At 33.0% G+C, this 15,184-nt stretch overlaps 1 protein-coding gene across 3 annotated transcripts; it reads left to right on the top strand.

Annotated features, from left to right (window-relative positions):
* Positions 1–458: 458 nt before the first annotated feature.
* LOC134686758 (steroid 17-alpha-hydroxylase/17,20 lyase-like) lies at positions 459–12,586 on the top strand. 3 transcript variants are annotated; one of them, XM_063546493.1, is made up of 11 exons: positions 459–645; positions 1,681–1,758; positions 2,793–2,891; positions 3,805–3,898; positions 4,771–4,926; positions 6,354–6,565; positions 7,058–7,180; positions 8,065–8,169; positions 8,715–8,849; positions 10,647–11,025; positions 12,475–12,586. In XM_063546493.1, exons 1-10 carry the CDS (start codon positions 501–503, stop codon positions 10,997–10,999), a joined length of 1,500 nt encoding a protein of 499 aa, XP_063402563.1. In that variant the 5' UTR covers positions 459–500; the 3' UTR covers positions 11,000–11,025; positions 12,475–12,586. The 3 variants fall into 3 exon arrangements, with proteins under 3 accessions (XP_063402563.1, XP_063402562.1, XP_063402564.1); XM_063546492.1 differs by lacking the exon at positions 12,475–12,586 and having other exon boundaries at positions 10,647–11,185; XM_063546494.1 differs by lacking the exons at positions 8,065–8,169; positions 12,475–12,586 and having other exon boundaries at positions 460–645; positions 10,647–11,185.
* The last annotated feature ends 2,598 nt before the right edge of the window (positions 12,587–15,184 follow it).

Raw genomic sequence — 15,184 nt, 5'->3', positions numbered from 1 at the left:
GTGTTGCAGACCATTTGTTGTCCTACATAAGTTTATTGTTTGCTTTTGTTGTTGGTTTCTGTTTCAACCGAATATTTTTGAAGACCGTTTGTTGCCCGATAGATGTGTATTGGTTTGTTGTTTTGTTTTGTCGTTAGGTTGCTGTTTCAGCAGACTTTTGTTGAAGACGGTTGGCTGTTTGACTTATAGATGTGTGTTGTTTGTTTATGTCGTTGGTTTTCTGTTTCAACAGAATATTGTCGAAGACCCTTGCTTTAATACTGAAGATGGTTTGTTGTCCTATGCATATGTATAATTGTTTATATTTGTCTTATACTCGTAGCAGAGCTCATTGATAAACATATATTATTATTGAATCAATTTGAAACTTCAGTTTTAACAAGGTCATATGTTATACAGTGACTGAATAATATTTATCTCTGTGAAACTATTAATAAATTGTTCACCTACATATATATGCATGCGTATGATGTGCGTAGCTTCACATCGATTGTAGAAGGATGTCCTCAGTTTTATCTGCACTAAATATACAGACATTTCTGATTGGAATAATAGTTTTACTTATAGTTTATAAGCTTCGTCGAAGATGGAAATATAAATTACCACCAGGGCCGTTCACCTGGCCTCTGATTGGGAATTATGAAGGTAGGTATATATGTTTTTTTCCACAAGGATTATATTATACATAAGAAACTTCATCCGATCGGAATTTGACATAGTTATCCAATTAGTACAGTTTATAAACGCTTTCCGTGTCAACGTATATTTGTTTTGCCTAGAACGAAAACCTTTCAGACTTTTAGTTAGAGTTTAATGTTCGAATATATTATTTACAGTAACTATCAATAAAAACACATGGAGATGTGGAAGTGTGGAATACACGTCAATAAGAAAGCAACTCAAAGATATCCTTTGAAAGAAATTATCTACGAATATATCAAATTGAGTATGAACAGAACAGAACAGAACATATTTTATTTCCAATTAAGGGCCCACAAGGGGCATACAGAGTATACATGAATAAGGAAAAAGAATATTAATTTGATAGATACATAGATACAAACATTATTTTACATACAGTAACAATACAATTACTAACTCATATTCACTTTAATAAATTTACCAACAGCATTAAGGACCTGATTGTCTTCACAGTTTAATAAATAAATAAATTTATGCTGATTATCCAGTATAGAAAAATTCGGAATTCTTTGGCAAACAAAGTCAAAGAGAGCATCTCTATCTGATTTAAAATTTTCACAGTTAGTTAAAAAATGGATTTCATCTTCAACACAGCCAGAGGAGCATTTTTTGCAAATTCTTTCATTTCGTGGAATATTTGAAAAACGTCCAACTTCAATTTGAAGCTTATGAGCAGAAATACGTAATTTGCATATAGATCTTCTTATATCAAAGTCCTTAATTAAAGAAAGATAATTTTCATAACCAAAATTCTGCTTAAATTTCTTTTGTTTGCCAAGTTATATTTGATTGTCTTTGCAAGGTTGACCTTTTTCTCTTTTTCACCATTTTTTTCTCTACTTATAAAAGTTTATTTGAGAAAGGAATAATGTTTATGATCGATAAAGCAATATTGCACATGTTTTGCAAATTTTAAAAATATTTTCTTTAGTGATTTTTTTGTTTACGTTTGAACTTAATTTATTATTTTTTATTCAGTTATGAAAGCTAAGTTTCTTCACGAAATATGTGCAAAATACACGAAGATATATGGACCTATTTTCACAATAAAACTCGGTAAGTAAGAAGACGCCGTAGTTACATCAAGTTAGTAAAATAAAAGCGACCAGACAAATAGTTTACAAACACTAAAATAAAATGAAAGATTGAATAACAGGAACCCTACCTAAACAGAAGGTCAAGAGTTCTGGTAGAATCAGATGTTAATGGTCAATTTCAAACAAGAGTTCTGGTAGAATCAGATGTTCATGGTCAACTTCAAACAAGAGTTCTGGTAGAATCAGATGTTCATGGTCAACTTCAAACCAGAGTTCTTGTAGAATCAGATGTTCATGGTCAACTTCAAACAAGAGTTCTGGAAGAATCAGATGTTCATGGACAACTTCAAACAACAGTTCTGGTAGAATCCGATGTTCATGGTCAACTTCAAAAAAGAGTTCTGGTAGAATCCGATGTTCATGGTCAACTTCAAATAAGAGTTCTGGTAGAATCAAATGTTTATGGTCAACTACAAACAAGAGTTCTGGTAGAATCAGATGTTCATGGTCAACTTCAAACAAGAGTTCTGGTAGAATCAGATATTCATGGTCAACTTCAAACAAGAGTTCTGGTAGAATCAGATGTTCATGGTCAATTTCAAACAAGAGTTCTGGTAGAATCAGATGTTCATGGTCAACTTCAAACAAGAGTTCTTGTAGATGAAATTGGTCAAATTTCGACAAAAACACTAAATCGTTTCAGGTATTTGCGACCCAAAGCACTAAAACAAATCCAAAATTATTGCAAACGTTTAAACTAAGTATGTTTTTGGGTTTTTGCTCATTGTTGAAGAACGTACGGTGACCTTTAGCAGTAAACTTCCATTACACATTGCCATTGATGAATTTGTCTCATTGGCTATTATACCACAATCGTCATCTTCTTATTTTTATAAGCTTTATATTCCTAATTCAGTTTTGAAATACGAAATTTATTTGAGTAGCTGTAAGTTATCATTTATGTATATGTACGCAACTCCCTCCGTTTACGGATCACCCCTCGAGAGCTGCAAGCGTGAAGTGGAATTCATGTACACTATTATTTGTTTACAGGACCTTTTCAGATGGTTGTTCTAAATGACATCAACAGCGTCACAGAGGCATTAGTTAAGAGGAAAGCTGACTTTGCCAATAGACCATTTATAAAATCAGGTAAGCATAAACTAATTGCAGGTTATAATCTTGAAATGAATTAAAATAGAGCAGACCAAATATGAAGTAAAACCCTGCAGCACTTTTGGCATTTCTAGATAAAAATCATAATGGCTTATTTTTGTCAAATCAGTAACATGAATCAAAATCTGTTGAACATTTAAGTACTTAGTCAGTAACACACTCAGGCACTTGTCTCAGAAAAATCCTTTATATGCCTTATAACATGTTAAATAGAGGGGAAAAATCTGAGACAAGTGCCAGTGCTTAGTAAACACAAATTTCGCCTGCGAAATTTCTTATTACAGCGTTTTTTTTTGCTTTTTTCAGGGTAATTAGTTACCGCTCAGCTAATGAAATGATAATTGACAGAGAGAGCGTACATGTATTATTCTCTTAATTTGTCGGAGAATAGGGACCTCGGTGGCCGAGTGGTCAAAAGAAAAAAGTACTTACTATTGTAATCACTTATCAGTTAACACTGATGATGTGAGTTCGAATCCCGCTCGTGCTGGTGCACTGGACTCCAATTTTAATCGACTAGGAATGTCAGTTTTTCCTATCGAAAGTCGATGGTTTTCCCTGGGTACTCCGACTTCCTCCACCAAGTAAATTTTTGGTGTTTAAGGTGGTATCCAACACTTTCACTAAAATCAATTTGGCTCGTTTAATTTTTATAAAATTTAGTCAAAGTATTTACTTTGATCCTTTAACAAAAATATATAAATTTCAAAATGTTCAACCAACAGTTTTGTCAGAAAAATTAAACTGGTTATATAGCAGTTTGACAAACACCAACTTTGATCATTGAGAAGCTTAATTTTCCTTTTACAACACAACGTAATTAATGGCGTTAAAACACCAAAAATCATGTATATTTATATTTTTTTTCAATTTTTACATGCACATGCAGTTGACGTGTTCACGGAGGGAGGAAGTGATATTGCTTTTGCTAATTATACACCGACATGGAAACTTCATAGAAAAATTGCTGGAAAAGCATTAAGGTATTAATTTTTCTTTATCTTTCTGAACGAATGAAATGGAATGTAGTAAAAAATCAATTACGTCCTGTACATATTTTTTAACATGAACAATTATTTATACTTATAAACAAGATAACAATGAACATTTAATTCAATGGAAATTTTATAGCCCATTGTTATAATAAAAGTACAGCGGACATCACTTTTTTATGTACAATGTTGTACAAAATTTCAAAAAATAATAAAAACCGTTGAAAAATAAAAACACAAAACACACACAAAAAAGGAAGACAAATACTTGTCGTTGTACAGTCGGCCTTTAACAATGAGCAAACCCCATAGCAGGTTTTAAAAGGTAACAATATGGAAACATTATTCAAGAAAAATGAAACGGCCTGATTCAGACTTCAAAAGTTCATAAACAGAACAAAAATTTAGCAAACAGCACCCAACGATAGTCCGTGGAATATCAAGTTTTAGTTAGAAACAATTCCATAGAGAATGTTAGGTTGCTAGAACTGGTTTTGATCGGGACTGAAGGCGGCGAAAGGACGCGTCATCAGTTCAGCTGACAAAAAAATTGTTATTTGTAGTAAGGACCCGGAAGTCGAAATTTGTGTTGGGGTGTACAAAAAACTAGGTGTCAAACAAAATCATTATCAGCAACTCAATTGGAATTTTTTTTTAAGGCTTAACACAACAAGTTTTCATACATGTATCTTATGTTTGTTTTAAGTGATAGTGTGTGTTGTCAAATTGTTGAATACATAAAAAAAAACTTTTCTCAAATTCAAATTACAATGATGTCAGATCAACATATTTTATACATATCTTCGATTTTATTGTTCGTAAGACAAAATATATGAAACTTTTTGGGTTGATATATATTAAAGGCAATATTTAGCTGGTAATCGGTTAGAAGAAGTTGTTCACAGTTCAATGAACAAATGTTTATCTCTGATGGCTCAAGAAAATGGACCATTTGATCCCGAAAATTACATTGATTTAATGGTGTTTAATATTCTTCATGCAGTTTGCTTTGGAAAAAGGTAATTGTATTTGATAGAGAATTGTTGTGTATTAGCTAGAAAGTATAATTAGTTGTTTAAACTGTTATATTAGGGACGACATCAAAAGATCGATGTAGGATAAAAAAAAAACTTAAATCAAATAGTTTGGGGGTGGGGTGCAACATTGCTGCAAGTTTTGTTAATCCAAAATCGATTTTACATATTATCCCTATTGGTCAATCAATTTTTCCCAAATTAAGTTAAGAGGGGGAGGATGTGGGGTCAGTGGAAAAACTATGTGAATTAAGTGTTTTATCCTACATTGAACTTTTGATGTCGTCCCTTAGAGGGTGAATAATGGATAATGGGCAATAACAAAAAAAAAGAAGAAAGAAAAGGGACAAAAAAAGAAAAGAGAATTATGAGCAAAAAGTTAAAAACATAGAGAAAAATAGCATAAAAAACTAACGAATACAAAAATGAAAGATCCCACATACACAACCTAATATGATTAGATAACGCAATAATTATAACTCGTTCTGTTTATGAATGTTTGTGTAATTCCAAACGATTAATGAACCAATTAATGTTTGTTTTTTCTTCCAATCCTTGGACAATAGTCAGTATTTATGTGTAAAGTAGTGATTGATTGACTTGTTCTTAGAATCCTAGGTCGCAGAATTAATGGTATAAAGAGTTCATATAGATCTAATGATCACTAAAATGTCAAAACGGAGGTTATGTCGTGGCATAGGTGCATTCTGCTCATATGCTGTGGCAAGTTGCGTTCGACTTCGATGTCGTGACAAGCTTACGATGCGTTCGACTTAGATGTCGTAGCAGGTTGCGTTCGACTTTGATGACGTGTCAAGTTGCGATCGACTTGTCGTGATAAGTTGAGTTCGACACCGATCTTAATTGACTAGGATTGCCAGGTTTCCCGTCATCGAATGTGGGTGAACATCTCCGAGTATTCTTTCCTCCTTTCTTATAATAATAAATTAAAAAAAAAAATCCACATCTCTGGAGTAGCAACTCTTTAATATTTTTTTATTAAACAAATAATAGCTGTACGACTTTATTTCAATAGTTTATTTTACAATGTTATGTAAAATACTGTATGTTGTATCAATTATATATGCTATGTGTACATGTATATGCCCCCTCGGGATCTTATTTGGAAATACAATTTATCTTATCTTATCTTATCTTATCTTTTCTAATGAAAACTTGTCGTCATTATACTGCTGAAAGAGGTGTAAACACCAAAATTCAATCAATCGGTCAATCGACTTGCGATCCAATATAATTCAAAACATGACCTTTAAATGTGGAAAGAGTTTTGGGTGATTAGGTCATTGAGATTGTTCATGAGGGAAGTTTTAAACATCACATCTTTCTAATCGCCGAAAAAGCAGGAATCTCCATAAACCATGACAATTAATAAGCTAACTTCATTTTTACAGTGCAGAATTAGATGACCCGGATTTTGTTAGATTTATGAAAATTGACAGGGATTTCACAGACATTATAGGAAAGGGTTTCGTGGAAGATATGTTTCCGATTATGTACAAAATCTATCCTACTAAGAAATACAGAACAGTTAAAGACATTTTCGACGAAATGATATCTATTATAGCAAGGAAATTCAGAGAACACGAAGAAACGTTTGATTGTGGTAAGTTTATTTTGAAGGTCACATATTATATATAACATGTATAATACTATAAAATCTTTACACGCTTAATTAAACACATGTCTTATGTTTGTCTCTAGGTTCGCCTTTCATGACAAGGTTACACTACGACTATTGAAGTTATATTTTTATATAACTGATGTGGTCGTGTGGCCTAAAGCGCTGGACATGAGGCTAAGCGATTGGTATTGTTGTGTATTGAAAGTGCGAGTTCGAATCCCGTTTAGGGACAACAAAACCTTAAATATCTAATTCTATAATGTTTGTGTATTTCTTAAGTGCGATCTTTAAGGTCGGCATCAAGCGACAAGATATTTATCTTTGAACTGAATCAGCAGATGTGTTTCGTGTCACACAGACAATATACATGTATATATATATATAAACAATGTTCAATGTATCTAAATATGCATCACATGCATTAAACGCTTAACATGCAAAATACTATATAAATATAATAGAATAATATTTCAGATAATATAAGAGATTTTACTGATTCGTTAATTCTGACGAGAAAGGAAGCAGAACAAGATGAAGAAATGATGTCCCAATTAACAGACACCCATCTCAGACAAACTTTAGTAGACATTTTTCGTGGTGAGTTGCCGATTCCATCCAGAAAGATGTATTAAAGAAAAGTTTGTTTTTATGATAATTATTTTACTGTAAAATGATTATATTTTCATTTTCATTGATTACTTGAAATTTCACAATCGAATATTTTCGCGAATTGGTTTTGCAATTATGGCAAAGTTAATATGAAAAAGTTAATCGCGAAAATAAGTTTTCAGTGGAGCCGAATGGCGATTAATAAATTTAATGCAACTGTCTACACAATTTAATCGTGCAAAAACATAAATTCCAATTTCGAGTGTTTTGCTAGGAAACTTAATATTGAGCAAAACTCAATCCAGCAAATAATAAGATGCAGGTGCTCCGGAGTAGTAAAAAGTAAAATCACAAAAATACTGAACTTAGAGGAAAATCGAATCGGAAAATCCATAATCAAATGGCAAAATCAAATAACAAAACGCATCAAAAACGAATGGACAAGAACTGTCATATTTCTTACTTGGTACAGGCATTTTCAAATGTAGAAAATGGTGGATTAAACCTGGTTCTATAGCGCTAACCCTCTCACTTTAATGACAGTCTCATCAAATTCCGTTATATTTACATTGATGCGTTAAATAAACAACCACAATAAGCAGTTATTCACCCATATTTACATTATCAGTTCACAAGCGAGGAAAACGGTCAGTAAAGAATTTAAATGGTATGTGGGTATTTTTTATAGCTTATTTCTGGAGAAGCCATCATCAATTATGCTCAACCCTTAAAGGCGAGCAAAAAAATTTTAAAACAATATCAAAATAGAACCCCCCTCCCGCCCCCTTGAAGTTAAATAGTCATTCTCTTAGTATCTCTAAATTGTTTATTTGTATCTTCAATGAAATTTATGTATCTTTACTTATAATAAGGTGGCATTGACACGTCTAGAGTAACTTTGTACTTTGCTGTTCGTTACATGGCTGGGTTACCAGATATTCAGTGCAGAGTTCAGAACGAAATTGACAACGTTGTCGGTGAGCAACCATATTTATTATTCTTGAAATAATGCCTAAAGCTTTTGTTCATTGTTTCTAAGGGCGGTTGTCCATTTCAAAACCACTTATTATCGCATACTATGCATACTTTAACTGTGTTCCCGTAGAGACAATCTAGGGAGAAACTGTAAAAAGCAACGATATAGGTCAACATTGCCAAAATTGTCAGTTCATTTTTATTTCAAGATTAACTGCCTTTAAATTACGATTTTAAATCATTAATTTGTGCTTTGGGAAAAAATTATAGTAAACAAAAAGACACATGAAAAGAAGATTTAAACGAAAGTGAGTTTAATGAAACAAATATATATGCAATCTGTCTGCAATAATATTGGAGAGTGTCCATTTTTGAAGATACACATTGTTTAAGGGGAGCGAATCGGGCCCTTTGATCTTACAGTTTCTGAGTCATAACTTGCACACATGGCTATCACGTGATGAATTCAGAGCAGGAGGCGCTTACCATTTTGATATAATAAGATGTGCATACTCATTTTAATGAACATAACCTTGTTTTTCAACAGGAAAAGATAGATTACCTGGGGTTAAAGATAGAGAAAGTATCAGTTACACAGAAGCAACCTTACATGAAGCCATGAGACTTGGCACAGTATCAGCCTTTGGTCTACCTCACTATACCATGTGTGATACACAAGTGGGTTTGTATTTTCCTGGATACATCTAAAACAAAGTCTAACAGAATACAAGGCAAATTCACAAAGGGGAAGTAACTCCAAGGCAAATTCACAAAGGGGAAGTAACGCCAAGGCAAATTCACAAAGGGGAAGTAACTCCAAGGCAAATTCAAAAAGGGGAAGTCCATAACAAATTGAAAAAAATGAAACACTATCAATCAAAAGAACCAGTGAAAAACAACTGACTTACGACAGGCAGAGAAAATGGTGGATTAAACCTGGTTTTACATATATCTAACTTAAAACATCCCAGTTGTATTACAGTTGATTATAGTTTCCTCATGTTGAAAAAAAGTTGAGAGAGCAACCCAAACAGACACAATATGTTAATGTGACAATAATTGAGATTCAGCAGCCAAAACTGTGTAAACATCTACAGATATACAACACAAAGGACTGATTAAATTCAAACACATAAACATTGTTTCATATCTTGTCATAAATCTTAAATTGATCTCAAGGCTTACAAGGGTTCATTGAGAACAAATCTTTTCGACAAAACGGATGATTTCAGATTTCAATTTTGGTACTTCTTATTTCTATGTAATAACATTCCAGCAGCGTCCGTAGTATTTATGAAGTATATATCTTCCAATTGTTAAGGTATTACAGAATTCCAGTCATGCTTTCCATGATAGACAGTTTATGTGTACAAGGAAGCTATTGAACCAAGTGTTCCCTGTGGTTATTTGGTAAAATTGAAGTCATCCTTCCAACGACATCACGAGTTTGTTTGACCGTTATTGAACATCTGTGACTAATATTATCACATTCCTGTTTCAATTTTATTTTATCACAATCCTGTCCTCTTTCCTCGATTATGGAATCACCACCGGATGAGACTTACCACCGAATATGAACCTAGGATAAACATCATGACGGGTTTTATTAGTGGAGCAGGATCTAGTCATTCTTCCTAAGCCCCTTTAATCAGCTCAAGCTGTTGATGAGGTATACATTATTCAGTCTTTAATTTCTATACTACAGTGTTGTATTTACTTGGTTGTCTTTTGCTTTTTGTCTTAGCGTTGTCGCCGCTTCCCTTATAATTTGTTAGTTTGGACCAGGAACTTAGTGTATACTGTATCGTACCAGATGACAGTTATTACATACATTTTGTAAGCATGTGAAATATTTGTACACATTAAAAGATTTGTAAAGACGCTGATATTATATGATTAAATAAAAATACCAAGGGCATTAATAAATCTCGGCCAATAAAGATATTGTTCTCCATCTTGTAACTTGTATATCGTAACTTCCTCCAATAAAGGAGCACCTCAGTCATGAGTATTCCACCACCTTACAAATGTACATGTTTATCTCTATAAAATGATTAAAATATAAAAGTCACACAGGTAGACATCTATCATCATTAAAAGGAATATTAAAAAGTGTTTGTATATACACATGTATCGGCATAAAAACGTGAGCTAATTCAATGTCATGAAATTTAAAATTTAAAATATTTCCTCGATATTTACAGTTTACTTACAAATATATATTATATATGTGATCCGCAGAAATCGTTCTTCTGTATGTTTTCTGGTTTTATTTAAGATAGCTTTTATCTGTATAACGCAGTGTAGTGTGGCCACGTACCCGCGCTTACTGCTTCAAGGGACTTTATTGGGCTGAGTTGTAGTAAGTATTAGTGAAAGTGTGGCGAGATCCACGCTTACTCTGTGACAAACAATGACATATTTAGCCTCTTCAATAAAGTGTGGCGAGATCCACGCATCAAATTGTTCATTTTTTCAGGCGGTTATGATGTTCCAAAGGACACAATGGTTATGATTAACCACTGGGCACTTCATCATGATCCTAACTACTGGAAAGATGTGGAGAAATTCGATCCGACACGCTATCTCGACGAAAATGGAAAACTTGGTATGAAACCAGAAAGCTGGTTACCATTCTCTGCAGGAAGACGCGTATGTCTAGGAGAAAGTATTGCTAAACCAGAACTTCATTTGATTTTTGCAACGATTATGCAAAGATTCGAGATAACCATGCCAGATGGAACGAATCCTGAATTAATACTTGGTGGATCTGGTTTGATTCCACAACCTGCTCCTTTTAAAATAATTGTTAAAGACAGAAACATGACATGACTTCCTAGAAGTATATTTCTAGTGAGGTAGATAAAAATATATCAAAGTGTATAACTATGATAGACAAATATCATGTCTTTTATCAAAATTTTGTATATAGTAGTCTTTATTTTGAAATTCAGTTAAGATTAATACTTCACTTTTAGGCAAAACAAATCATTTTAAAGTTTGTTTTCAATTGTCAATACTATGCATATATGATACTACTCCACCAAATAAAACACTGAATATTTTAAGTATTTTTAAATCTTTAAAAGAAAGGCAGAAGATACCTAAACAGATAGTCAAACACACAAGTCGAAGGCGATCAGACAAATCATAAAGAAACAACGATAACCTACCATGCAAAAGACAACCAGCATTCTTCAAAAACACACAACACAGTAAACTAAAGACTGAGCAACCCGAACCCCTATTTACCAGGGGGAGCTCAGGTGCTACAAGGGTAAGTTCTGAACAAAGATCAGTATAGATAGAAAAAGGCCGCTATAAAAAAAATCTCTATAAAATATGCACGCTGTAAGGTATGAGATGATGGAGTACACTACTTGATTCATTGTCAAATCAGTAATTATGATAATAATTTAGTTTTGGATGTAACACGTCTCCTGATTGACTGATGGTGTTTTGTCTATCAGATCATAGACATAATTTTGTCATGTGACCGTCACGTTATCAACGTGTTTTCACGATTTACTCCGGCTATATGAATGAAATTTAGAATTAAATTATAAGGAATGACTTTAGTATTGTTTTGTCGTTTTATACTTTTAATGTGTTGTATTGCTTATTCCTTCAGTATTTTTTATTGTGCAATAAAACTCGCTTTATTCAAATAAGAATTATGGTAATTTTTAAACTCCTAAATCAAATACATATGTATGCTGATTTACACATATCACTATGATAAAAAAAAATGAACTTCCTTACTTACTTACTTACTTAAACACATACATAGCAAAAGATATTGAATGACACTTTCATTGCTATCCTTTGTCTATAATTCAATTTGCACGAAAGAACAGGACTAATTAAATAAGTCGTATATTTGTCTCCCGCACAACGCATTGGGATATAGAAATACCAGGCGTCCGTCCGTCCTACTGGTCTTGTTAGCGCTCTCACTTCTACAATACTTGGTAGATTTAAATAAAACTTATATCATAGGTTTATATTAGCTATGTCTCGGACGAGTTTGAAAATCAGTACCGATATTTGAAAAAAACAAGAGTTATGCTTTTGAAACATTAAATGATAATAGAAAATTGCATCGGTAGTGCTCTCGTGAGTACAATTTTTGCCAGATTTTGATGAATATCATATACTAGGTGTATGTATCATTAATGTGTTTGATTCTTTCGAAAATAAGTGCTGATCAAATATTTTTAACGAGTTATGCCCCTTTGAAATATATGTTCTTCATTTTGGAAATCGTTTTACATTTGTTCTAAAGCATTCATTTCTCAATTTTTCATTTTTCATTGAAGAAAAATGTGCATTTTTTTAGTTAGTGACATTTATCCTTCGACAAATAAAATATGTGCAACGCGGGGGACATGGGAACTCTGATCTTTTATTGGCTTTGAACTAGCTCTCAGTAATTATCTTTGAGTACTATCAGATCGGTACTATATGTATCTTCTATCTTGATGTAAGTTGTTTTGTGCTCCATACCTTTCTAATGATCTTCTGATGAGTCTTAGTTACCCATATCAAACTGACTTTTAAAATTTGTTCTGATGTACTGTTTTTTTAAGCAGTTAAGCTGCTTTATGCGAGCGCCCTAGATTTATGTTCTACCCAATCAATGCTGAAATATGTGCCACTTTCATTATCTGGCTGGCTATCATGTTCTTTATAACTTGTTGGACACTTTTTTCATACTTTTTATTATGGAATAAAAAAAATATTACCATAAAAACGTTAAACGGTCGTCGATTTTCCCAAAAGTTTTGAAGTTGCACATAGGAAGTAGTGCTCGATAGAAAGCCTTCTATAGTTCATTATTCCCTGTGCTGTTGGCTAAGATGTCAAAAATCAATTGTATGAAATATTTGATCGCCGAAAATCTATAAAGATGAGTCGTTTACATTTCCCATATGGCAAAAGTCGTAGGAATATTGTTGGTCATCGATACGTATTACATACGTCAGAAGTCTATTAATCAGCTGATATAAGTTGGCGGCAATTTCAAATTACATAGAAGACGATATTTACGTACCTTTTATAAATTGGGATAATACTCATTCTGATGATACATAGCAACTTCCGAAGCAAGGTTGTCGGCTCTCCGAACTTTCCAGAGGTCCTGCGTAAAACACGTGCTTTGATTAAGCTCTATTTGCTTCAATAAAGATTGCGATTAAAACTTTAACAACTGTTTTCTAATTATAATCCTGGTACTTTTGATAACTATTCTAAAGGACGGCATTATTTAACTTCAAAGTCGCATATTTTGTGTAAAGTATCAAGTCCGAATCTGTGATGCGTATCACACCCTAATTGTTTTTGATTTACAAGGACTTTTCGATTTCCGGTACACAAAAATACGACTTTTTTATATGTTTCTTTTTATGATTTTTCACATTTAACACTCGTTAAGTGTTATTGAATCAATTCTTTGCTGTTCCTTCAGCAACTTTATGCTGGCAAACGATTTCCCCATGAAAATAATATGAAAAAAATCGCATGATACGATAAAAAGGTAACGACTAACGAGGCTCGAGAAACGTGTTTTCAACAAGTTGAAGTTACAAACAAGTTCCTACTATTACAGTTATTGAAAGTTTAAATAAATGTTTTATTATGATATTAGTAATGGAAGACAGTTAAACCGTAATCAAGATCTTTTAATTCAGATATAATTTGAGACGTACATAAAATTGAGAGTGAACATGGTGAAAATGGGGAATGTGTCAAAGAGACAATAACCAGATCTTAGAGCAGACAGCAGTCGAAGGTTACCAATGGATCTTTAATGCAGGGAGAAACTCCTACACCCAAAGGATTGCTTTTGCTGGCCCCTTGACATAAAAACAAAAATGTAAACTATTTCAGCTACTGAGCTAGTCCGCCTTGTTCCGGTTGAACTTTTAAACCAGAGGAAGAACAAAGTAACTACAATGTAGTTAATAAGTTCCGGAGAACTTTTCAGATATTTAGTTCTTTCTGCCTGGAACTTTCCAACGTCACAACAAAAGAGCATTTACAATAACTTGAACATCATAGATCATCATACTAAATTCAGAAGTATACGCAAGGAATTAATAAAAGTTAGACATGAAAAAAATGTACAAAAAAATTAAGAAAAATAAATATGATATACAGCTACAACCACCACATTAGTGGGTCCTCACTATGAACAGGTACATAAAGAATGTGACGGCTTAAACATCTTTACTGGCACAATCTCAGACATTGTATCTTTATAAATATAAATTGGAAATAACTTTTGAAAGTGGAAGGATTGCATAACATAAACATAACTGTACACGCATTAATTGGTACTTTAGAAATAGCTGAGAACAATGCCTGAGATAAATATTTTGACTAATTCTTTACACTATTCATCTGAATGTGGCCAAGGTTGCCTTTGGGTTTTTGATTAACTGCCTTTAGCACCTTTTGTTGCTTTGATTTATAATCTTTTGATACCTTTATTTATTTTGTTCCTTGCTGCACAATGCAAGGTCGTACTTTTTCTTAATGACGTCCATTGTTTGTTGGGTGTGTACTGATTGGATCTTTTCATTAGTTACGGAACTAGATGTCAGTTACAGTACCTCTCCCATACACATAAGTAATATGTACTTGTCACAAGTCGGGAGCCTGTAGGTCAGTGCTTGTCGTTCATGTTGTCTTACTAGTAGTAGTATTTTTCGTAAATTATTATTTTTATAATTTAGGCCGTAAGTTTTCTCAATTGAATTGTTTCATATTTTTTTTATGTATGGACCTTTTAACGCCGACTCTACGGCATGTATTTTTCTCACTGTTGAAGGCTGTACGTTTGTCTATAATTGCTTACATCCTTTTCATTAAGGCCTTGGTGGATAGTGGTCAATCATACCGCATTTCCTTATTTTTATAGTATCTTGTCGGCTGATATTTGGTCGTTGGATTGCTGTCTCCTGTTATTCAAGAAAATGTTTTATTTATAATCTTTGCATATATTGAAGATCATTA

The sequence above is a fragment of the Mytilus trossulus genome, chromosome 10, assembly GCF_036588685.1.
Source record: "Mytilus trossulus isolate FHL-02 chromosome 10, PNRI_Mtr1.1.1.hap1, whole genome shotgun sequence".
NCBI lineage: Eukaryota > Metazoa > Mollusca > Bivalvia > Mytilida > Mytilidae > Mytilus > Mytilus trossulus.
Note: the sequence above shows the minus strand (reverse complement) of the source record. Positions and strands in the feature narration are given on the sequence as shown.

Coding starts and splice junctions, on each gene's coding strand:
- LOC134686758 (XM_063546493.1), top strand. CDS start 501: ATGTCCTCAGTTTTATCTGCACTAAATATACAGACATTTCTGATTGGA. Junction 646..1,680: donor TCTGATTGGGAATTATGAAG/GTAGGTATATAT, acceptor TTTTTTATTCAG/TTATGAAAGCTAAGTTTCTT. Junction 1,759..2,792: donor TATTTTCACAATAAAACTCG/GTAAGTAAGAAG, acceptor ATTTGTTTACAG/GACCTTTTCAGATGGTTGTT.